Source organism: Lathamus discolor, chromosome 5 (assembly GCF_037157495.1).
Source record: "Lathamus discolor isolate bLatDis1 chromosome 5, bLatDis1.hap1, whole genome shotgun sequence".
In the NCBI taxonomy this organism is placed as follows: Eukaryota; Metazoa; Chordata; class Aves; order Psittaciformes; family Psittacidae; genus Lathamus; species Lathamus discolor.
In genome coordinates, this window is record NC_088888.1 from 3,927,328 (window position 1) to 3,951,276 (window position 23,949).

The 23,949-nt window shown below is 42.1% G+C and overlaps 1 protein-coding gene across 6 annotated transcripts in view; it reads left to right on the top strand.

Annotated features, from left to right (window-relative positions):
- Positions 1-23,949, top strand: part of PLB1 (phospholipase B1) — an 82,731-nt gene that overhangs the window by 18,580 nt on the left and 40,202 nt on the right. For all 6 annotated transcript variants that reach the window (XM_065679455.1, XM_065679456.1, XM_065679458.1 and 3 more), the window contains 16 exons: positions 6,533-6,601; positions 7,373-7,453; positions 8,948-9,014; positions 9,701-9,759; positions 10,827-10,900; positions 12,260-12,303; positions 13,139-13,247; positions 14,158-14,209; positions 16,109-16,189; positions 17,580-17,645; positions 18,309-18,406; positions 20,994-21,075; positions 21,723-21,827; positions 22,536-22,631; positions 23,094-23,165; positions 23,788-23,847. In XM_065679455.1, coding sequence (XP_065535527.1) covers positions 6,533-6,601; positions 7,373-7,453; positions 8,948-9,014; positions 9,701-9,759; positions 10,827-10,900; positions 12,260-12,303; positions 13,139-13,247; positions 14,158-14,209; positions 16,109-16,189; positions 17,580-17,645; positions 18,309-18,406; positions 20,994-21,075; positions 21,723-21,827; positions 22,536-22,631; positions 23,094-23,165; positions 23,788-23,847 — 1,215 coding nt within the window. The remainder of the gene's footprint in view (positions 1-6,532; positions 6,602-7,372; positions 7,454-8,947; positions 9,015-9,700; positions 9,760-10,826; positions 10,901-12,259; positions 12,304-13,138; positions 13,248-14,157; positions 14,210-16,108; positions 16,190-17,579; positions 17,646-18,308; positions 18,407-20,993; positions 21,076-21,722; positions 21,828-22,535; positions 22,632-23,093; positions 23,166-23,787; positions 23,848-23,949) is intronic.

A 23,949-nucleotide genomic window follows, 5' to 3' on the forward strand; every position in this document is an offset into this window, starting at 1 on the left:
ACTAACAAGTCTCTTAACATTGCCTCCTTCTTAACCATCATGCCTCAGCTGCTGTTGTTTATAGCAAAAAGGTGATAGAAAGCCTTGAGGAACTCCTGTTACCTCCTCAAGAGCTGGGTGTCCTACCCAGCTGAGGAAAGCAAGTAAACAGTGCCTTCTAATGGGTGGGAGAGGGTGTCTGAAAGGACCAGGGGCTCTCCATCTATCCACTCGACCTTGAAACCAATAACCACATCTGTAGGAGGCTGTTTCTTTTGCCCACTTGAGCTGCTGAAACACAGCACTTCTGTGTGTCGCTGAGTGGATGTGTAGACAGCTGCAGGGGTTTGCATTTTAAAATGGATGGTGGGGGCAAGTGAAGAAACAGGAGCTGCTTTTCAATAAGACTAGGACAAAAAAGCAAGCGCATCATTTTGGGTTCACCAGAGCCATTTAAGTTAGACTGAAGATATAAGACTTTTCTTGCTTGTGTTGCAGTCTGGGTGTTAATAAGACTTTCATTTGAGAGCACTTACTATTCCTGCGTCTGTCCAAATTACCTTAAGGATGAAGAAAAAAAGTCTGTACTGCAACTGCCTTTTAGTGAACCACATTTAAAAATACATCCATGCAGACTGGCATGTTCTTGTTTCGTTTGTTGCTAAGTCTGGCAGTAGTAATGCTACCGTAGCCTTGATCATTCAAAGAAGCAGGATTTTCAGGAGAAGCTGTTATTCAACCCAATAATATTGCTAGAAAAAATCAGTCACTTTCATAAAAGATCATAGACTGGTTTGGGTGGGAATTGACTTTAAATTTCATCTAGTTTCAACCCCCTGCCGCAGACAATGACACCTTCCACTTGACCAGGTTACTCCAAGCCCCATCCAACCTGGCCTTGAACACTGCCAGGGATAGGGCAGCCACAGCTTCTCTGGGCAAACTGGGCCAGTGTCTCACCAACCTCACAGTAAAGAATTTCTTCTTAATATCTTATCTAAATCTCCCCTCTTTCAGTTTAAAGCTATTGCCTTTTGTGCTATCCCTACATGTCCTTGTAAAATGTTCCTCTCCAGAAAGGTCTCCCTGGAGCCTTCTCCAGGCTGAACAACCCCAGCTCTCTCAGCCTGTCTTCATAGGAAGGGTGTTCCAGCCCTTTGATAGTCTTTGTGGCCTCCTCTGGACTTGCCCAAGCAGGCCCACATCACTCTTGTTTTGGGGCTCCAGAGCTATACACAGGACTTCAGGTGTGGTCTCATAAGAGTGGAGTAGAGGGGAAGAATCATCTCCTCTGACCTTCTGGTCACGCTCCTGTGTCTGTGCTTGGGATTGCCCCAACGCAGTTGCAGGACCTTGCACTTGGCCTTGTTGAAGTTCATGAAGTTCATACAGGCCAACTTCTAAAGCCTGTAAGGTCCCTTTGGATGGCATCTCTTACCTGCAGCATGTCAGCTGCGCCGCACAGCTTGGTGTCATCGGCAGACTTGCTGAGGATGCACTCAATCCCACTGTCCGTGTCATCAACAAAGATGCTGAACAGCACCTGTCCCAGTACTGACCCCTGAGGACCACCACTTGTCACTGGTGTCCACTGGGACATTGAGCTGCTGACCACAACTCTCTGAGTTTGACCATCCAGCCAATTCCTTACCCACAGAGCGGTCCACTTGTCAAATCCACGCCTCCCCAGTTTAAAGACAAGGATGCCATGCAGGACAGTGTCAAATGCTTTGCACAAGTCCAGTTAGATGAGGTCAGTCACTCTTCCCTTGTTCACCATTGTAATCCCATTGTAGAAGGCCACCAAATTCATCAGGCGTTATTTGTCCTTTGTGAAGCCATGTTGGCTGTCACCAGTCACCTCCTTGTTTTCTATGTGCCTTAACGTAGTTTCCCCAAGGATCTGCTCCATGACCTTGCAGAGCATTGAGGTGAGATTTTATCTTTTAGTTAAAGTTAGTAGGAATTTGGTTAGTTAGTAGGAGCCAAAGAGTTAAAAATTGATCAGCTGTTGAAGCTTTAACCTTGAAATAACCATGCTGCATTCAGATATCTCCTTTGCTGTTATCTGTGACATTCCTCATGATGATGCCAAAGTTCCTACATCCATTCTTCTATCATAAAACAGATGTAGTAAGATACACATTGGATTTTTTTTTATCTTTGTTTTGCCTTAGTCTCACTTGGCAATCAGTTTTGCTAGTCGAATGAGCAAAGCAAACACTCAGGCTCAGATTCCTTAAGTGTGAATTTAACATCGTCTCTGGTTCTGGCAGTTCCCTGTAAAGAAACCGAGTTACCTTATCTGCCCATGCCTCAGTGTCACCATCAGTGTTGGAGATATTTACCTGGATCGTAAAATTACCATCACCTAAGCACGATTTGTAAGACACAAGAAAGCAGTGGCATATCCCCTTCAGATAATAAATTGAAACCAGTTTGGAGCAAGCCATACAAAGTATGGACATACAATTTGTTGTGAAAAGTGGCACTTTACATCTGCTTAGCATGTTTTTTTGCATCAGCAAATTATTGAAATTGAGGGCTGAATAAGTTTTACGCAGAAAATGAATGCTTCTGACTGGAGAGGGAGCACAGTGCCACCAGTTTGCCAGCCTATTTTGTACCTTTCCAGCAGGAGTTGCTGGGGGACAACTGAACCAAATTCGTTGGATTCTGAGATCCATCTAACTGTGGCAATAGATCAACCTGAACTAATGCATTTTCTAGGGCTTACCGAAGCTGACCTCCAGCTTTGAGTAATGTCCTTTTTTTAATCAGAGTTCATGTATTTCTATGGGCTTTGCCATAGTCTATACTATATACTATATATATATACTATAGACTATATATTTTTTTTCCAAGTCTATACTATATCTATTCTTTTTCCCCCTATGGCCTCTTACTGTCCATCTTTTTAGATTTCAGTTTATGCAGAATCCAATACTAGGCATCTTGAATATTCTTTACGTGGAGTGTCATCCTCAGTGTGAAACAGGAATACTGCCTCCTCCAAATCCAGGCTCTGTATCACGGGAGAGGGCCAGGATTTGTCTTCTGAAGTTTAATAACTCATGCAGACATGGTCAGCTCAGCACTGATTCCTCTTTCTTGGCCTCTCAAATTCTGACACTTATTTTGCAACACATTCCTCCTGTCCTTTCAGATTATACTTTATTTGCATCTTCTGCTAGCAAAAGAATCTTCCTCTCTACCTCTGCGTTTTTATGTCCCAAACCTATTTCTGCATAGACTTTATTTTGCCTCTTGGGCACTGTTCTTGAGAATCTTGTTCTTTGGTGCGTTGCCACTATTCTTGCCACTTTAAATGCTAGGACCATTTTGTTGGCACAGCAGAGGTGAAAAACTGTGAGCAAAATAAAGTGGCACTTTCAAAGATGACTGCATTAGGGCTGGACAGCATTCTGGCACATCTACTGTAGGTCATGCTTTGCCTGCAAATGTTGGACCAGATGATGCTTGAGGTCTCTTCCAACCTGGTATTCTATGGTTGATTCTATGATTCCCCTCTGTTTTTCTGCCTTCTCTTTGATTTGTGAAGTTCTCTTAATGCAGCTGGCAATCACCCGAGAGCCACCTCTCTGGGCTGGTTCTTTGTCTCCCTGTGATGGTGTTCTGCCACGCTGCAAAAGCAGGTGACATGAAAGATGCTTTCAGTGTAAAAAGCACTGGCAGGTGTCCTTACCTGGTAAAGGTCCCTCTAGTTCTGCTGGGAAGTCCAGCTAATGGTTCATGCTGACTTGCTTTAAATGCAAAACCAACCCACCCACAATGCAGTATTTTGGAATTGATAGGAAATCAAGATCAAGACTTGCCAAGCAGCAAACACAGCGGAATGAGGTGCCTTTGGAGAATTTCCCTCCTCCTCCTCCTGTCTGCCAGGCTGCCCTTACCTTGTTCTGAGGCCTGGGACAAGCCTTTTTCTTGAAATGATTACCTGCTTATTGGCCAAAGGGCAAAACCTTGAAAACCTAGTGGCAATTGGCAGCAGGACTGCCACTTCATTCTGACTGAGAATTAGCTGAGCTAGCAAGTGCTAAGGACTTGTCCTAGGCACGGCTGGATGTTTTACCGTAACATTACTAGCTAGCTAGGAGCAAATCAATTCTCAGGCTGAGCACATCACAGAACAGTCAGCTAAATGACATTGAGTAGCTAAATGACATTGGGTAGCTAGGAAAAGCCGAGAGAAGTTGGTTGTTTACTTGGACAGCCTTGAATATCTGCTATGGAGCCTGGTTGATTAATTTTGGCAGTTGCCTACGATTTTATTTCTGGAAATACATCCAGGAGCAGAGCTTTCATGTGTGTTAAGAATTTAGTCAAGAAGCTCTTGCTTTTGTGTTTGGCGTTCTTTTGTGTAACAGAAGCCTCATCCCACAACCAAGATGGAAACCGAAACTGGGCAAGAACCTGAATGGGAACAGTGCTGCAGGAAGCTGCCTGTGCCCCTCTTCTGCATTCAGGGGTTTGTACTGACTTAGAAACTGCTAGAGCACCAGAACAGACTTGCACCCTAATTTTAATTTCCCTGCATGACCAATGTGCTAGAATTCAGGGAATATTTTGGGTGACCACAATACAGACTTGGTGCCCAGTTTCCTGAGCAGGACCTTGCAGCATTACTGCATTGGAGCTGTGTGTCTTTGCTGGGAGAACAGTGTCTCTGAGCCATCTGGAATTAGTTGCCTCCTGGGGAAATTCATTCTCATCATCCAACTCCCAACGACATACAAGTGTCTGATACTTGTCTGAAATTCATTCCTAGCTAAGAAACACCACTGTTGTCCCATGTCCTGTGGGATGGTGCTGCGCTGGAAGCAAAATGCATTCTTTTAAGCATGTCATTAAATAGCTATGCTGTTTTGTCCTAGGAGGATAGGAAAGCACCAGCTCCCAGTGTATCTCTTCTCTGAGCTTCATTATTTTGTGTGTTTCAGCAACATTCCTTTTATTCCTATGTCTCTCAAAAAACCACAGTTTCTTCAAAGGCTTCTTTTGAAGAATATCAACTCTATAAACCTCTGTTTCTCTGAATTTTCCCATTATCTTCATTGATGGAACAACCAGACCAGAATATAACATCCCTGCTCAGAATGTACTGGTGACATTAAGCCTGCTATTGTTGAATTTTCTAGTCCCTTCAATACTGTTTCTTTAGCCTGCTGCTTCTGGCAGCTGCTGCTGCTGGTGCAAGCTGAGCAGACGTTCACTGAGGAATCTAAACCAGTGGCCAGCTCCTTTGGGTGTGATTGCTATTTAATTAGCATCCAGCCGTGATTCTTTGTGCTGTCAGTATTGAACCATTCCATAATTTTTCATTAGCAACAATCCCCTCTCCATCTTGTTAGAAGGCAGCCAACAAATACAAATATTATCAACCCTTTATGCAGAGTTAGTCACCTTTTGATGTTGTCTAAGGCATATGAAAATGTAGATAAGGTGGGATAAATTAGCAAGCTTTTCATTGCATGGGCTACAGTGACCATAGGGTTGGTCTGTGACTATATGTCACATATGTGTTATACCCCATGTTTCCTGACTTTGCTGCAAAATGAGCTTGCAGCAGCAGTACTTAAAGGTAGCGCTCCTGAGACAGAGGGAAAGAAGGTAGTGCAACATGAATGTATCACCAAACGGAAGACTTTTAGTTTTGTATTAGGGATTTTGTACTTTCTGCTTCTGAGGTACAGCAATGTGGACTTACCCAAGCTTTCAGTGTATAATCTTGAGTCTAAACTTCATTTTCCAAGCAGTTTCAGTAAAACTGTATTTACTTCAGGTTTTCGATCTACTCGAAGTTGCTTTTCCTCCCACTCAAAATCTTCTGTGTTTCTTCATACTCTCCTATGAAAACTCTAAACTCCCAAGCGTGCCTTTCTTAAGCATTTGTGAGCATGGTTTCAGTGCCTGCGAGAAGACAAAAAATGTAGTGGATAAGTCCTGGGAGGATGGGCAGGCTGCTGTTGTTACCCGGCAGCTGAGCTGTGGCAACCCACCCTTTGCTTTGTCATACCCAGCCCAGGTGGGAAGTAAAACTGGCTTGCAAATGGCAATAAAGTTTAAGCTGCGTACCATAAGGCAGGGGGAGGTGGAACTAATCATGAGGATGGTTTAAGCTTTGCTTATCTAGAGCTTGTCTACAGTTACTATGGTTGAGCTGATAAACAGCAACTTAACTGCAAGTAGCTGAATATTGTTGTATCAGATCTGTGCCTAGTGGGGAAAAACACTTACAGGATCGGCATTCCCAAGAGCAGAGTTAATGGGTGGATGGTTGTTTTAATTATGATGGGATGACAGTCTAATCATGTGAGAGGCCTTGTTTTCAATTCCTTGCTTTGTAGGTATTCATGTGGTATGTTATACATAAATAAATATTTATAATAAGCAAAACAAGTTTTAAACATATACATGGACATGCTGGAAAAACTCCAGGCACTACAGCCTTTGGGTTGCTGCTGCTCTCCCTTCCTTCCCCCACCTCCCACACACACAGTGTGTGCAATTCCTCTGTTCTCTCCTTTTCCAGATGGAGCCAGTTGGACAGAAGCAACCTTATGGTGTCACAAAAACGTTTCAGGTTCAGTGTCCGTCTCAGGTAAAAGGGTTTCCTTATTGCTCTGAGCTTTTATTTACTCCTTGGAGAATGTCCAAGTTTCCAAATAGTGGTGTCATCTTCTGAAACTGTCAGGAACATGCACTTGGCCACGGCATTGCACTGTTAAAAATTCAGTGTTCTTAACGTTCATTGACACGGAGTCTTCTTTTTAGGGTTTTATCTTTATGAAATAAATAACTTTTGAGAAAATCTAGTTCAATCATCTTACTACGTCAGGTTTTTTATTCCAAATATAACCAGCTAACGTGAATTTGTTAATTGCAGATCAGAGGTGTGTCAGCAATAAAACTAAGTCTGTGTATTTTGATATAATTTGGCTTTTCTGTGATTTGACTCTGTCTGCTGTCAGGTTTAACGATTTTGGCCCCTGGAGCTGTCAGTAGCGCAGTAATATCTTCAGGCTCCGAACATCTTTGGTTCGAAGAACAGGTTCTTGAATGCTTTTGCATTTAAGCTTTGACTTCAGTAATTTGATAGTGATAAAATACTACCGGCACCCAAAGGCCTCACTGAGCAGCAATTAAAACATCAAAGAAATTCAATTATCTGTTTTGTTTGATGTTAGGTTTAAGGCAAGAGGTGGTGCTGCGCCTAGAGCATACCAGGGATTAATTTTCAGGTCTAACCTGGTTTACTTCAGTAGCGCAGTGTCATCCAAAAATTAATACTGTAAAGATTTTCTCCTCTTGGAAAATCTAGCCAGAAGGGGATTGTGTTTCCACTAGCATTTCCACTCTCTTCACTCTGCAGGAAAATCCATATTTGTTCACATACAGAAACAGTAACTACTCATCCTCCCCGGAGACGTTAAACACCAAAGAAACATCTCAGGTATAGTAGGACTGTTTGTTTGCGTCATATGGACTGAGTGTATTCCAGGGAGTAGGGCACGCGGGTGAGAGTGTGTTGTAGCCTGATTAAACAACGCTACCTGGGAAGACTAAATACAGAACTCCAGCTCTTTATTTCCATGCTTGACTAAGTAGATGTTTAATAGCACATTTTCCCCTTGATGGGTTTTGTAGAGTGTGATTTAAGGTAAATGTGTTCAGCCAGCCTAAAGTGCATCTTACCTTCACAGTTAAGGATCTTTGTTAAACATCTGGATAACAGTGTTAATTTCCCTGGGTTAAGCAGGGAGAGAATATGGGGCCATTTAGTCCTACCGTGGAGGAAACTAGATCAGATCAGTCTCACACCACTGTGGGAGTCTGAATTCGTCTCGTTTACACCATAGTGAAAATGAAGAACAATGGAATTTTCAGTTTTCTTTTTTTTGTGAGATGGCTGTGAATGAGGTGTGTGGAGATCAACAGCCATGCTCCTTTCTTTTTTGTCATGGTACTCTGATTCTGAGCAGAACTTGGTGCTCCCAAGCAGCTACCAAGGGAGGTGACAATGCTCATTTTCATGTCCCAGAACATAGTGTCTAGACTACATCTGCACTCAAAATGGCCTGTATATCATTGGAATAGTAATGCACGTTTCTCTTCTCATTTTAATGTTACCATCTGTTTTGTTAGTGACTTAGGGTGTATATACCTCTGCATGCGGCGATGGTACCTACCACCCTGATTTTTAGTAGTAGCTATGGTGTAGGAGGTGAGAAGCAACACTGCGTTATGTTTGTGGGTTTTGGGTTTTGATTGGTTTTATGAAAAAACATAAAACCAAAATGAAGCAATGGGACAAGACACACAAGTATCTTTTCCCTAGGCAAGTTAGTCTACCTGAAGAGTTCTGTAGAGACATCTGGAACAAACACGTCCTTGAGTCTTATGCAGTGGTCTGCTGTGTGGTGTACTGGTGGTCAGCTTTCACTAACAGTAGACCTTGGGGATGTGTCCGTTAGTAGACTGCAATCCAAAAGAGCCAGAAGGGCAAATCCCTGGCTGCACACAGAGAGATGTGGAGAAGGCAGGCTCACAGTCTGCTGACAAAGGTACAGTTTAGTGCTGGTGCATTCCAGGGACATTCAAACACTTTCTCACAAAGAGACGTGAGCTCCCCTCACTTGGAGTATGGGAGTACAGAACTGATGCCCAGGTGAACACAGCCATGGCACAGAGTCTGAAATAACTGGCCCTACAGGTAGGCAACAACTGCATTGCACTGAAACGGCCATGCGACTTCTGAGCAGTCCGAGCTTGTGTCTGCCTTCAAAGGGCACTTGTAGGCATGGCCTGAAGACAGGGTGAGCTGGGTAGAGCTATACAAAGCATGTGGGACATTTGTTAATCTAATGCTCTGAGACATAAATCACTTATCACGACCACAGTATAGTGAGTCTGATGTGAAGCCCTGACGTGTGCTCTGTCTTTGCAGGAGAGAACATATGGAACAAATATTCCCTGTTTAGACCAGGGTCCGTCTGATACAGTTCCAGTCTCAGGTATGCCTCTACGATTTGTATTGTAGAGCTACTTCATTTAATGTTAGAAAGGGAAGAGGAACTGGGTTCAGTTAGGAAAGGTACACTTTTACTTGAAGCAGTGCACGCTATTGACTGTGGCTTTGTTCTTTTTTGGAACAACGTAAATAGTTGTTAAGTGCAAGACGCACATTCTCCCTCAAGGATGGTGAAAGCTTGTGCAACTGCACCTTTTGTGTACAAGCAAAATGACAGTGGAAAAGACAGGAGGTAGCTGGGTTCATGCTTCAGTTCAGGGGTGGAAAAACTGTATGTATGGAATGGGGGCTTTTGTCAGTCTGGGGTGCAAAAAGCCACATGGAATTTTGTCACCAGGTGGGACTTGTTTTCCCTCAGAAGCTGTGATTGTCCCTAAATTTTCACCTTGTGTTAGCACAGAGGCTGTGCCTGCTTTTTAGTCATTTTCAAGAGTTAAAAGGTATTTCAGTAAGCACAGATGCGAGACTGAAATCTTACTGCCTCCCTTGCCGCTGTAGCTAGTACCTGCCTATAGTACCAAGAATCATTTTTGATTTGATGCCTTTCATGCCTGCAATTCTGAGCTGATGCTGTCATGAATGCTAAAATACTGTCTCTGCAATGCTAACCAACACAATTTGAAGTTTTCTGTCTTTCCTCTTACACTACCTTTATTTTTCATGTGTTAGTTCATAACTTGAGGCCAGCAGACATTCGGGTGATTGCTGCCCTGGGAGATTCTCTCACAGTAAGTAAAGGTCCCTGGGTAACCATCATTAAGTAACGAAAAAGCATTTCTGAATTTCTAACACGAGAAATAGAATGCCTGCAGTTACACCCTATTGAGCTAAACACATTTGTCACGTATTTTCTACACTCCACCTTGACTGACTGGTGACGAGACTAACGAGAGATCACGAGACCAATCTGAGTGCACAGTTCCCATTTAAAGTCCACAAGAGCGTCACACAAGGAAGAGCCGCAAGAACAGATTGTGCAGCAGCAAACCCAGCCTGCTGGAGTGGACTTGCAACAATTGATTTCTTTATTGGTTTTAGGCAGCTCCCAAGGTATTGGCTTTCAAAGCCATCAGTAAGCAGCATAAATAGGAAACCAAATCTGCAGATAATTGTGTGTATGTGTGTGTATATATGATAAATCTGTATATATGATAATAAAGCCTATAAAGCCATGTCCATTTATAATAACTAAATACTGAATTAAAATCACAATATAACATCAGATGTGTCAAATGTAACTTATCTTGAGAACTTTTTTTAACACTGTTCCTGCAACTCTGTAAACTCATTACCTGTAAATGGGCTGTGATCCTTCAATCAGTGACGACTGTTCCACTGCTCATACCATAGTTCATGTTTCTCCTGTATTCTGTGCTGATTATCGCATTAAACCCTTGTAGTCTTCTTTCTTAGGGAAACTGGGGGAGGGAAGAAATAAAATCACTGTAGCACTTTTTAATATGAGGAGCATTATAACAAATTATTCACTCAGAACCACTGCTATCTTATTTATTCTTCATGTAAATTCAGGATATGAATATTTTGAACATTCTCAACCATTTTTTCCCCGCTTAATCTAATGAAGAAGTTGATAGACAAGGGTGATTCACTGGCTCAGAGTTAAAATACCCTCAGCCCTTGATCCTCTTGAGAACAAGGATCTGGTTTATTTTGGGAACATGACGTAGCTTGCTTCGTTAATGTACTCTTCAATTATTTTCACTAAGATCAGTCAGAGAACTAGTTACTGTAGCAGTATTTATTTTCTGAAGGTGAACTCCTCTTCTGCTTCCAGGCAGCTAATGGGGCAGCATCCAGACCTCATGATGTCCTGGATGTCCTGACTCAATACCGAGGTCTTTCTTGGAGGTGAGTCCCAAGAATTTCCACCACCTCAGCCCATCCCAGAGGGAAGGGAATCCATTTTCTTGGGTTTTGATAGATATAGTTGTTTTTGTGGCAAATGGGGGCTTGTGGAGAGTGAATTTGACTTTAAGTTTTGCATGGAGGCACATGGTTGAGTACTACTCATGATAAAGAAAATATTCAAACTAGTGGCTATGTAGAGTACGATGTAGCATGGCTGGAATAGACCTAGATACTCGGATGAAATAGGGCCCTTGTTAAGATGGTCTCTTTTCCTCTCATGGTTTAGCTAATGCGAAGGAGGCTTGTAGATCTCAGCACCATTGTATCACTTGTGTATTCTGTGTTTCTCTCCCTGCTCTTTCTGTAGCCTGTCTGCTCTTCCACAACGTGGCCCACACCACCCATTTGCCACATTTAAAATCAGTGGTCTACAAGAAGTCAGAACAGGGTCTTTTTTTGCTGTTGCTGTTTCATATGCAGTACCTATTTCCTTCACCCTTTTCTAGTATCGCTTACATCATACAGAACAATTAATCAGTACAGAATTTTACATATGCAGGATTTTATTAGACATGTCAAAAAGCCACCCTGAAGAAAGGCAATCATATTCACTTGTTATTCTGCAACTATATGATTTAATACCAAACCTGTTAGGCTGATTTTCTGTTCATCATTTCTTAAGGCAGCTCCAATAAGTTTAAACAGGTACTAGAGCACTTCAAAGTATTCTATTCCAGATTAAAGAGATACTGTAGAGGTGTTCAACTTTTTGCATTTTGATCTTCGACAATAATCTACTGACAATTTGGAGGAAAAAGTATCCTAACATTTTCTACAGCATGAAGGAGAGTAAAGAGCACACAGACATATGGTGAATTTTAGCAGTCTAGTAGTATTCTTCCAGTTGAGCGAAATGGGGAGGCGAAAGGTATTGAGTTACTTAGCGCTTTGAAATACATGCTTTTAGAACTTGTTGTTATGGATACGAAGGGTTTGTTAACTAAAAATGGCAGTAATAAATATTTTAATAGGGACAACAATAGCAAAGATGGCAGCTTTTCAAAATTCTCATTTCTTTCAGCTAGGTTTGAACATCTGCCAAACCACGCGAGAATTGAAAGGGCAGCTAGCTAGTACAGGGCTTTTAATTATGATTATTATGGTTATGACAGAGTCTCTGATTTCGTGACCCCTTTGGTATGCACGCAAACAGCTTGCTTTGATTTAGTACAACCACCACAAAATGTGCTATGTACATGTGTAGAAACCCCAAAAGGGGGAGCTCTCTTACTTAGTCCACTGCCTTACCAAGCCCATCATATCTTGGAATACTTTTTTCTTGTTCTTTCTTTTTAACAGTGTTGGAGGAAATGAAAACATAAGCACAGTCACGACACTAGCAAGTAAGTGCCTTTTCCCATAAACTTGATAAATATCTGGAGCTGTTTATCAAAACAGCTGTTGTTATAAAAGAAGACATAAAGAAAGATTCAAAATTAATAGCATAACAGAACCAATCCGTTTGTTTTCAATGCCCACTGCTGAGTAAAAGTTGTATAACAACCAGGCTGCAATTTTCTGTGCATGGCTTAACTATGTATTTTGTAATTAGAAGGGGTTTGGTTGTTTCAGTGTTCTTCTGTTGCTTATAGTTCTGTCCAAAATGTGTTGGGGATAGATGAATCAAAGATCTCAGATCATAGCCTAAAGAAACTATTTTAACTGCATGGGAAAGTTGTTTTAGGCAGGAGAAGAATCACATTACAAGATCAGATTTTACATGCTTTTTAGAGGTCAGGGCATCAGATCTGGGTGTTTGCAAGGCTGGTTTGTAACCTAAGATGTAGAAGGGAATCTTGGGTCTTTGGAGTTAATACATCTGGGGAGATCAGGCTAAAGGATTTGATTCCAGCCTATCTGCAGTTAGAGTATGATGGCATGGGAGCATCCTGCCTGAGTGTAGGGTTACTTAGCCTCGCTTACCAGGCAAAATAGCATTGCTAGCCAGGATGATCACGTAAGGTCATGAGATATATGAATTCATGAAATTCAGAAATCTTGAAGGCAAGGAAATAGTTGCATGATAATGAAACTCCACATTTATTATGCTTAAAGGTTAATTTTTTGATAGGATCTCTCAAAGCTTTTTAATAGTCTTTTACTAAGATTTAATCTTTATAACCTCATTCACTACCTGCTGCAGTAAGCAACATTTCAGGGTGCTGTCTTTTTCTGCAGATATTCTTCGTGAGTTCAACCCATCCTTGATAGGGTATTCCACTGGCACTGGAAGGGAGACTACAGATAACGCTGCACTCAACCAAGCTGTGGCAGGGGATTGTGCTGAGTAAGAAGAAAACCCTTTAAATTTTAACAGAAAGTAATTTTTCTTTAAAACTCAGGTCTAACTAAAAAAGGGCCCATAACCTGGACTTTGTCAGGAGCATAATAAAAGGCTGCTAGGCAGACCCAAAAATACTTCATTAGCCCAACTCTAGCGCGAAGGCCAAGAAATGAGGTTGTTTCCAACCTATGCCAAATTAGCAGCAGAAAGCAATGCTTTCTCTAGTATCCTCAGTCAAGAAGCCCAAAGTACTTTACAAGCACTACTCAAAACGCTTCACATCTGTATTGTGAGGCAGAGAAAAATATCCCCGTTTCACAGGAGGTATATTCAAAGCCTCTTGTCAAGAGTTTGTGTAGAGGAACTAAGAGGAAATTGTGGATTGCTTACGGTCACTCTGTGGTAGAGCTGGGAATTAAGTAGGGACCACTATGCTCAGTCTTCAGTGAAAGTCATATAATGTATTCTTCACCCAGAAGCACTTCTTATAAGACATCTCAGTGGCTTGAGGCCATGTAATAACATTGATACATGCATGGGTGCTTCACTGATACGTGTACCAGTAGCATCTGCCTGAAGCTGGAAAGGAACAAAGTGCATTTATTTTGTGGTGGCACAGTGAATTTTCTGTATAGCTTGTAAAAGGGTAACTATGCAGCATTCGCAAAGTGGTCGAGTGCCTGTAGGATGCTACTAATTTTCTCTTCTTTTTTTCCACCACTGTCTCAAAATATAGCCTTTTTTGGGTATCATAGCTTTCATCCAACGAAAACTGGACTTTCCCAGGTTTTTTTACCCATTATGTGAGGGATGTCCATTCATCAGCTTTCCTCTTTGCCTTGCTCTCTATGCAGGATTCTGTTTTCATTTTTATTATTTGATTTGTTAGGACTTCATTTTCTGTTATTTTTAGGGATGTTCCTGCGCAGGTTAGAAGACTGGTGGACCGCATGAAGAATGATACTGTGAGTTTAACATGTCGTTAAGATCTTTAGAATGAAGTTACTTTGGCAGCATTAGTTTCTGACAGATGCCAACAGTGGATGCCGAACATGAAAGCTACAGCAGTGTACAGTGTAATATTCCCCAGTGCGGGGTGAGTCAGCGCAGAATAATCCATAGCTTTGTCTTAAATGACACCATGTGATAGCTACTATCAAACCCAGATAATTGTAATCTTCTTATCATTTTTATGACAAGTGGCTTGTAAATTCCCTGCTGTCATTTCCCCTCCCAACCTATGTCACCGTGTAAGGTGACAGAACGTCACTTCTGTCAGGATTTGCCTCTGGTACTATTAATTATCTTGCAAGCGCATGGGTTTTCCAGCAATAATGATACATGCTAGGGTGTTGAGGGAAAGCTTTTTAAGTGGGGAATCATGGGGAGTGAACATGTGAAATGAGGAAAAGACTCATTTTCTTAGAAACAATGTCATCCCTTCTTAAGTCATCAGCTGATTTTTGACTTACACATTTGTTGTTAGGAATTAGTCAATTTGCGTTCTGTAAAGCACGCATTAGGCTGAGGATCGCTTGCATGTTTTTCACCTCAACTGGTGTTTTGAATGTTTGCTATTTGTAATTTGACAAATGTGCTACGCAGTCAGTGACCTGTTACATTATTTGTGCATTTGGAAAGCGGCCAAAAGGCCTTCAAGATAACTCTGTGTGCGTGTCTGGTATAAGTACTCTGGTAAATATTCATACTGGCAAAAATATTTGCAGTACCTTCTTTTTTGGTTCACTTTCTCATAAGCAAGATTCCACTCTGATGTCTCTGAAATGAGAGTAAAAGGATTAGCAGCTAACAATGAAGCAGTTGGAGGGTTTTAATTCAAACCATTCAAGGCTTTTAAGTACTACTATACTTATTGTGTCCTATCTATTGCCTTGTAAACACCACACAACACAAATGAATGCAAATACCTTTTATTTAACTAATGAACTTCTTTCTGACTAGAAAGCCCGTTCATATTACAGATCATGTAAAGATCTTTGGTTTAAGAGCTCCTTTTTTTTCCCCTCTTTTTAAAGGACCTGGTTAGTGAGGGAGGAAAAGAAATTTTCCCTTCTCTTGATTTAGATAAGTACATTTTGAGACCAGCCTACTGAACAGTGTGTTTACTAGTTGGAATATGTTGCCTTCTGTCTCTGAAGATAGATGTTTTTAAACCACTCGAGGCTGATGTACTATTGCTGCTTTTCTTAGTGGTGTTTTGCACTGGAATTGAAGTGTTAAGATACTGAGTACAACATCTACTGCATTGTACTGAGCAGATCTGAACCATTCCTCAAAGCTAAGAAGATGTGTTTACTATAGTGCAATTACCCTGCATTAGCTATCCCTCTACAAAATCCTTTCAGAGGAAAAAGTGCTATTTTTTACTGTTATTCTTAGAGTTAATATTGCCCCTCTATTCTTTGCAGTTTGTCTCACAGCAAGGCTGAAACATATCCCCCTCCAGGGTTTTCCAGCAAGATAGCTGCATTATTTATAACACAGTAAAAGATATACCATCATTTCTGCAATGAAGATATATTCTTAGAACTGCAGGAAAAGTCCCTCAATGTATACACAGGATATTCTTAAGAAAAGCATCCAGATGGATTTTGGGCAATAGTTTTTGGAAGCAAACAATTTTGCATGGTGCTACTGATATTGTAAACCTTACTAAGAGTGCAGCAGTTTCTACATCTTCAGTCATGACTACAAATTCATTTTGTTGTGGATGCAGACAGAACTGCATCCGGGTACCCTGAGAAATGTTAAACTTGTGTTGATGTATGTTGCCTGCCACTCTCCCTTTTTTCTTCTTTTTATTGTTTATTAATAACTCTCATTCTATCTCCTTCTGTGTGCAGAGAATAAACTTTCAGACTGACTGGAAGCTCATAACACTTTTCATAGGAGGAAATGACCTATGCAAATTCTGCAGGAACCCAGTAAGTCTCCTGCTGCCTACAGTGTGACGTGAGCCAGCCTGGGCAAAGGGTCTTTATGCATTGCATTGGGCGAGAGGTCAGAACTCAGTGGTTGAGACCAAAATAAGCTAGGTCTTATTTGCACAGCTCTGGAATGTAACTATACTGAGACCTTCAGGTTGTTCAACCTGATATTATGATAAATGAAGTGATATCTTTAGAATAAGTTACATAATTGTCCCTACTTTGTTTTGCCATTAACTATGATAGCTTTCTGTTATCTACTTACTTTGCCACCTGTAGATAAAAGGTCAAGGGTTTTTGCTCTTCTTTGCCCTCTGCACGGTCACACTTTGAAGTCTTACTTGGTGTTCTCTTACCAGTTTTGGTGCTGTGGGAATGGTTCTACCCACAGCTCATGCTGATGTAATTATATATAATATAGCATATATTGTATAGGTGTATGATATATATACATACATATTGTATGTAGCCTTTGTTATGTGTGAGTACAGAGGGGGTGAAAAGCTGTGGCAAACTCTTCACTTGGTGAGGAGTGTTCCTGACCCAGACACGAAATGGCAGTTGCACATGCTTGTGGGTGGCAAGGAGGTAGCACGTCTGCATCCAAAGATCAAAGTGATTCTTCACTTATGCTGTACAGCTACAAACAGTGCCAGCCACAATGTGTTTGGTGAGCTGTGATTTAGGGAATGAATAAGGGAACTGAGCTGTCTGGTTTTGTAGAGTAGGCCAGTGGGGCTCTCAATGAACTTCTGCTTGAAATTAAATCAAAGAGAATTAAGGCTGAAAATAAGGCAGGCGTTTCTCATAGGGAAGCTTATTTGATTGTTGAATAGTTCCATAAGTGAAGAAATAAAAGTTGGATTACATGAGACAATTAAATTAGAGGGTTTAAGCCACTCAAATGGAACGGGGAAATTTTGCTGCTGAGAGGCAAGTATATAAAGTGATTTAATTTCCAGATAAACGCCTAAGCTTTGCAGTTATTATTTGTGGCAGGGATATGAGAGGCGTGTTGGTAATATTGCATACAGTAGAAACAAACTTACTTTTACACAAACTGATCTCTCCCAAAGCTGGTTCCTGTTGGTACCCATGCGTTTAAGACCAAACCAAGCAAGGCTGGGGATGGAGGATATTGTGATGTCTGATAGTGCCCCCTGAATTTGCTCCCTTACTGATATCCAGCAGCCACTAGATTTTTTTCTTGTGAGACAGCTGTGATGGGAAAGAAGAAAAGCAGAGACAGGACAGGTTTGCCTAAGACTCTGTTGCTCTTGACCTCAGAGTCAGAAACGTGAATGCTGCTGTGAGGGACTGTAGCCCAGTCAGTGTTGGGCATGCTTGAATAAACCAGTAACAAAATTCAACCCTCTTGCTCCAACAGGTACGCTATTCTCCTGAAAACTACACCTACAATATACAAGTATCTTTGGACATACTTCACAGAGAGGTAAAACAAACTTTTCTAGTATATGGGAGTGGGGATCGTGTTCTGTTTGTAAAGCAGTCACTGGTTATTGATTGAGAACTGAGTTCCTTGCTTTCATCCGCAGAGCACTGCTGTATGCAGAGGTGCTTGCTTGCAGGAAAATCTTCGTGAGAGGCAGAAAGGGCTAAAGAAGTATGTTATCAAAAGCAAAAGGATGTGCTCAGTTCTAGCTGATGTGCTGCAGAAAAATGATGTAAAATGCATTGCTACGAATTCGAACAAACCTGTGGTATTCAGTGGCTGGGAGACACTTTACTCATTCATTATGCTGCAAATAAGTACATTTTTGTGGTCATTGAGAGATTCTGATATTCCAGATGAGGGTGAGGATGATGAGTACTTGAGTGTCTGAGCCAATCTGAGACCTTTCTAAAGTCATCATTTTCAAGTGACCATTCATCAGCATCTAAAATAGAACCAGGCAGCGCAGACAGGGGCTGTAATTTAGTATTGTACATGTGGGGGATTAATTATTGAGAAACTACTTGGAACACCTCTGTTATAAATAATGCAAGCTGCATGAATCAGCAGGCTGCTACCTGAGGTCTGCTGTGGCTGTGTAAGGGCCAAGATGGCACTCTGTGCTCGGGGTGATGACTGCAGGTTTGCTTGTTCTCTTGGCAGGTTCCACGGGCATTTGTGAACCTGGTGACAGTACTTTACATAGTAAGCCTCCGGGAGCTGCACACATCAAACAATACGTGCCCGAAGCTGCTTATGAGGTTTGAAGATGATTTATGTTACAGCTCTCACTGTTGCTCACAGAAGGCTGCAAGGTCTTCTTGGGCAACCCTTTTGCTTAAAGGGAAAAGGTTCTAGTATTTCAGACCACTAAAAACCTTCCTCTGTGTACGCACATGTACCCACACGTTGATTTCAACGCAGCATTTAGAAATACCTGTCTGTCACTGTCTCTGTATCTGATGAGCCCTGCTGTTACCACTTTTCTGTGGAGGTGCCATTGCAATGATTCATCACTTAGACTGCAAGGGAGTCCAAGACGGAGCAGAAAGAGCTCAGCTGTGTTCTTTTTGGGTAAAGACAGAAGATACTGAGACACAGGGTTTTCGTCATTGATCACTTTAAACTATCTTTATTTACAGATTTACCTTTCTGCAGTCTTAAAACTCTCTCTCATGCTTCTGTAGTTTCTGATCTCTGTAGTCTCACTGCTGATTATTAGTTTTATGGTTAATTAGTCTCTCAAGTAGATGTCTGGGGTGCTTAATCACGTTGTGTGTTGCCTGGTGGCTCAACAGTCCTCCCAGGTCAGAGAGAATCTGCCACTGGTCTCTGCTCTTCTGGACAGACAGGCAGAACAACCTTGTTCTGTGAATGCAGGCAGCCACCGAAGGAGGTTTTACAGGAGGAACATAGACGCAACCCTCTTACTCTGATTTAAGGGCTCTCTGGTGGCTCTCAGTGGAAAATTAGCTTTTCAACTTAGAGTGCTTCTGATAATCAGTTGTAGGTTTTCTTTTTAACAAAGGTTACTGGCTAGAGCACACATATATCTCAAGACCCTAATCATTAAGCAGTGATAGTGGACCCTTTAAGATTAGATTATCTCAAGATACCTTTAACCTTTTCCCTTCATTTCAGGTGCTGTGTTGAATTTAACATTTGCTTCTATGGCAGCAAGCTAAGCTTACAGGGTACTAAGCAGATCCTAAAATGATTAATGTTATGTTACTGAGTTGAAGGACCTGAAGAAAGCTTTTGGTCTTGAAAGATTGTCTCCCTTTTCTTGCTGAGAGCAGCAAATCATCTAAAAAGAGGTTACATCTCAGCTAATTTTGCATTTCTTATGTTACTGAAACACATTTGAAAACACAGTCTAGGTTAGTATTGCCTGTCATATAGAAGTACTATAGAAATAAAACATTGTTTTATTACGTGCTCTCCATTAAGACAAACTTGGAGGTGATAGGGGTCTTTGTATACTTTGTATGTATCAACTGCATCTCTATAGGAGGTATTTCTCTAAGAGTTCTCTCAGGGATGATTTGCTCTGATCATACAACAGGATATTTAAAAGCAGTCCTTTTTCTCGTTTGGATTTATCAAGTAATAATTAGGCATACCCAGGACGAGGAAGCATCAGGAAAAAAATCGTGTGCTTGAAGGATCAAGATTTCAGAGAAGGATAAATGTGGGCAACGTGAGTGCACAGAAACTTAGAATGGCCCTGGATGGCATGGCTTTTGAAGGACGGAGATTCCAGCATCAGTCTTGGCATCTCTTTTGGTGCTCCGCCATCCTTCATGTGACACATCCTCTAACTTGTGACCCTCTCAGTTGATTAGGAATCAATTTGTGGGAACTCTGTCTTGAGGGACGCTTGCTGAAGAAAACCACATTGTGCAGGAGTACTTATGAGCGGGTGTTGTGGTGGGTTGCTTCTGTGGCGCTTGGCAGGAATACGAACAAGAAAGCTTGTCAAAATAAAGACGGGGAAATCACTTGCCAATTACCATCGCAGGCGGAACAGACTTGATTTGGGGAACGTAGCTGAATTTATTGTCCGTTACCGTAAGTGTTACTGATTCTGGTATTGGGAAACAGACAAACAAAAAAGTTAAACAGTTGAAGCACATATCCTCCTTCATTCCAGGCTCAAGTTCACTCCAGGCACTTCTCCCTCCCTCCTTGTTACTGCTACATGCTACCCTCAGTCTCTTCAGTGAGGCATGGGTGGCACAGGGTCTGGACACAGAGCTCTCTCTTTGCTGCTTCTTCCTTCTCACATGTCCCATGCTCTGGCATATGTGCCTGCTGTGGTGTGGGCTCACCCACAGGCTGCGGTCCCTCCAGGATGGATGCTTGCTCTGCCAGCGAGCACCTCCTCCTTAGCCCACTGTTGCTCTCTCCTCTTCTTCCTCTCTAGAGTTTTCTGCCCTTTCGTACACAGGTTTTGGCAGAGGCACCACCACCTTGGCTGACAGGCCCAGCTGTGCCCTGTGTTTGGTTCACTGAAGCTGTCTAGAACTGCCTGCATCCAGTGCAGGCAGCCCTGGCCTCTCTGTACAGAGGTTCACTCTTGCTGCCAAAACATCGCCATGGGCATCCAGTGTGATTTGCTTGCATAGAGGTTTTTCCTTACTTTATCCTCATGAATTTATGCTTAATAAATGTGTTTCTGCTCAAGAATCAGGGCTGTGGAGAAACTTGGAGGTGAGAGCTAATGCTGCCATTGAGCAGCCTTTGAGAGAAATTCCCCTCCAAGAAGCTTTTAACCCTGCAGCTTGTCATCTCAAAAATGGTGATAAAATGAGCAGCAGACTTCAGCACCATGCTCTCATCCCACAGGCTCGAATGCCCTTGTGTTTTAAACCCAGAGGACAACTCCGATGAGTTCAAGATGTTGGTCTACTTTAACAGAAGGTATCAGGTAAGACATGTGGCGTTTGTTACAGGTTTAATGTCACCCTCCCGTTGATCAAATAATCACAGAAAAGCTAATACTTGGAGATGGGGGACAGTTTCCACTCATTTTACTGACATGTTTGTAGTTGTGATTAAAACAAAAGAAGGGTGAGAGGGAGATGGGAGCAGGCTCAGCATCTTTCCAACTCCGTTTCACTAAAGCAGGAAAACAGGCAAGAGGAAAGATTATTCAAGAGCCAAAGAAAGTAGAGTACCTCAGAGAGCCCACAGTTTTTTTGATCACTTATCTTCTTGAAGGTCAGATTAAGTCAAAGAACGTGATAACTCAGGAACAAACTTCGGGCATGGGACGTCAGCCAAATCAAAGATGCTTCGGAGGTTCTGGAAGAACATCTTTTTGACAGCAAATCCAATTGCTGGTGTCAGTCAGGCACCCATCCCCAGGCTGCCTCTGCAAAGAAGCCTGGGATGCGTGTCTTAAAAACGGCTGTGTTGGCTGCCTTGTGTGAGCTGGAAACCACAGCCGTGTCTGGGTTTCTGCGTTAGGGAGGGGAAAGCCTTGGCTGAGGTGTAAATGGACGGAGGGACTCAATAAGCTCAATAAGTTCCTTCAAAAGAAGGAACAGTGACGACTTTTCTTTGACTCTTTAGGAGAGAACACGCCAGTTAGTGGAGAGTGGAAGGTATGACACTACAGATGATTTCACAGTGGTCATGCAGCCGTTTTCAGTGAATATTGACATGCCAAAAACACAGGTAAAAACAACCAAAACACCTACCCCTACATTAAATCCTGGTGTGATTCCAGTTGAAAATTGTCTTGGCTTTAAGTGTGACCAGCAGTTTTCTAGACTAATATTTATTTATATGCAGTTTATATATATATTTATATGAATCTTAACTCAAGATTCAGTAGAGTTAACATCTAAAATTGCAGAAAATGCTTATGGAATAACTAGTAGATAATGGGCAACAGGAATGCCGACCTTGAAGACATGATCTGGGACACTGAGTGCATGCCACAGCGATCAGACAACCATGCAGTAGATACTTAACTCAAAATCTTCAGCAGGGAGCACTTCCTCTGCCTTCTCTATACATCACAAACCCCTTCCAGTGCTTTGTTATAATGACTTTTAGTATGTGCTTCAGAAGACGATACTGTATGAATCTCAGGAGAAATAAAGAATACAATCAATATCTGTGCCCAGGTATTCCATACATACAGTCATAGTGGTTTGTATTCCTTATTACTTTGGAAATCCTATATTAGAAGATTTCAAAGGCTTCTTAGTTCTGAATGACTAGTGTTCTCTGGACCTGTTTAATTCTCTTGGCTTCAGAGACCTTTGCAGCTACTTGAGTTTGAAGTTAGCTGCAGTATTTCTTTGGAAGAGAGAGGGGATAATGCACAGCCTGTTGCATATTTACTGCCTCTGTAACAGTACTCATCCTGTTCTCTAGGAGGGGTTGCCGGACAGTTCATACTTTGCCCCAGACTGTTTCCACTTCAGCCAGAAGACTCATTCCCAGGCTGCACGTGCTTTGTGGAACAACATGGTAAGGTTTCTAAAGGATGTATTGGTCATCCCTTTTCTGTTCCATCCTACCCTTGGCAGCAAAAAAGCCCTTCAGGGAGCTGGTAGCCCTACCTCTTCCAAACCCTTGATTGTGTTCACAAAGAGACTGATCATGTGAGAAAAGCTCACCTGGACTGTTAAACCAGTCATATCCAGCTAGTAAATCTCAGAGTATGTTAAGGCTGGGGGTGCTGAGGCTTCTTTCAGGGCGATGATTCCTGCCTGGCATGTTGATTATCAGACTGCATTCAGGGTGTATGTGTATTAGCCTCTTCAGCATGCTAAGAAGCAGTGCATGGAGGCAGCCATTAGCATGGGTGCAGTACACTGTGTTTGTCTTGCTGTGCTGCAGAGGTGGTTTCCAGTGGCTGGTAGCACAGCATTACTTGCTGCTCTCTGATACTTATTCGCTTTGCTTCTGTGCACCCCCATTTTTTCACAGGTGGAACCCTTAGGGGAGAAGACAAATAATCAGCAAATGGACCATGAGATTGTTTTCAAGTGTCCAACTGAGGTAAGTTTAAAAGGTGTCTGTGTTTTTGTGGAGGTGCTATAGGCAGCTGGGAGTCTGCGTGAGCCTTTACCAACTGCCTGGAGCACTGTGTCCATGAGGGGCAGCTGGCTCTTGCCCATGTATTTTGTGCCTCTCCCACTAGTAGCAATATGAGTGCTTCCCTGTTAGATGAAGGGAGGCAAGCTTGTCTTAGCAATAAGCTTCTTCACAGTCACACATCATGATTGGCAAAAACATGAGGGAAGGGTGTTGGGCCTACCTAGTCAAGGTCATCAGTTATCCACACTGAATAACAGAGCTTCAGTGGAGAAACAGAGTCAGCATAGCTTTGCAGAGGTCACTGGGACTACCTTGCTGTAAGACCACAAGCTTCTTGTTAATCACGCACAGCAGGGTCCTAAGCATATTCTGTGAGTTCTGGCTGTGTAAAAATATTTACATTGTTATTGTAGGCATTTTAAAAATGCCTTTTTTGGGGGATGTGGTTGTTTGTTTGTTTGGGTTTTCATTTGCATCAAGATGCTAATCGTCTACAGACATCTGAGAACTGAAAGCTGGGAAATGGAAATCTACATAGATTCTTCCGGTGTTTTGCATTGACTGAGATTGTCCTGTTTTGTAGGCTGAGCCATTCCTGAGGACATATAAGAACAGTAATTACACATACCCGAACCAAACTCCAGTAAGTGTCAACTGTGTCATCATAATTCCCACACTGCCACATCTGTTTCTGTATGGTAGCCAGATGAGTCATGATCTGCACTGCAGGTGAAATCAGTCTTTG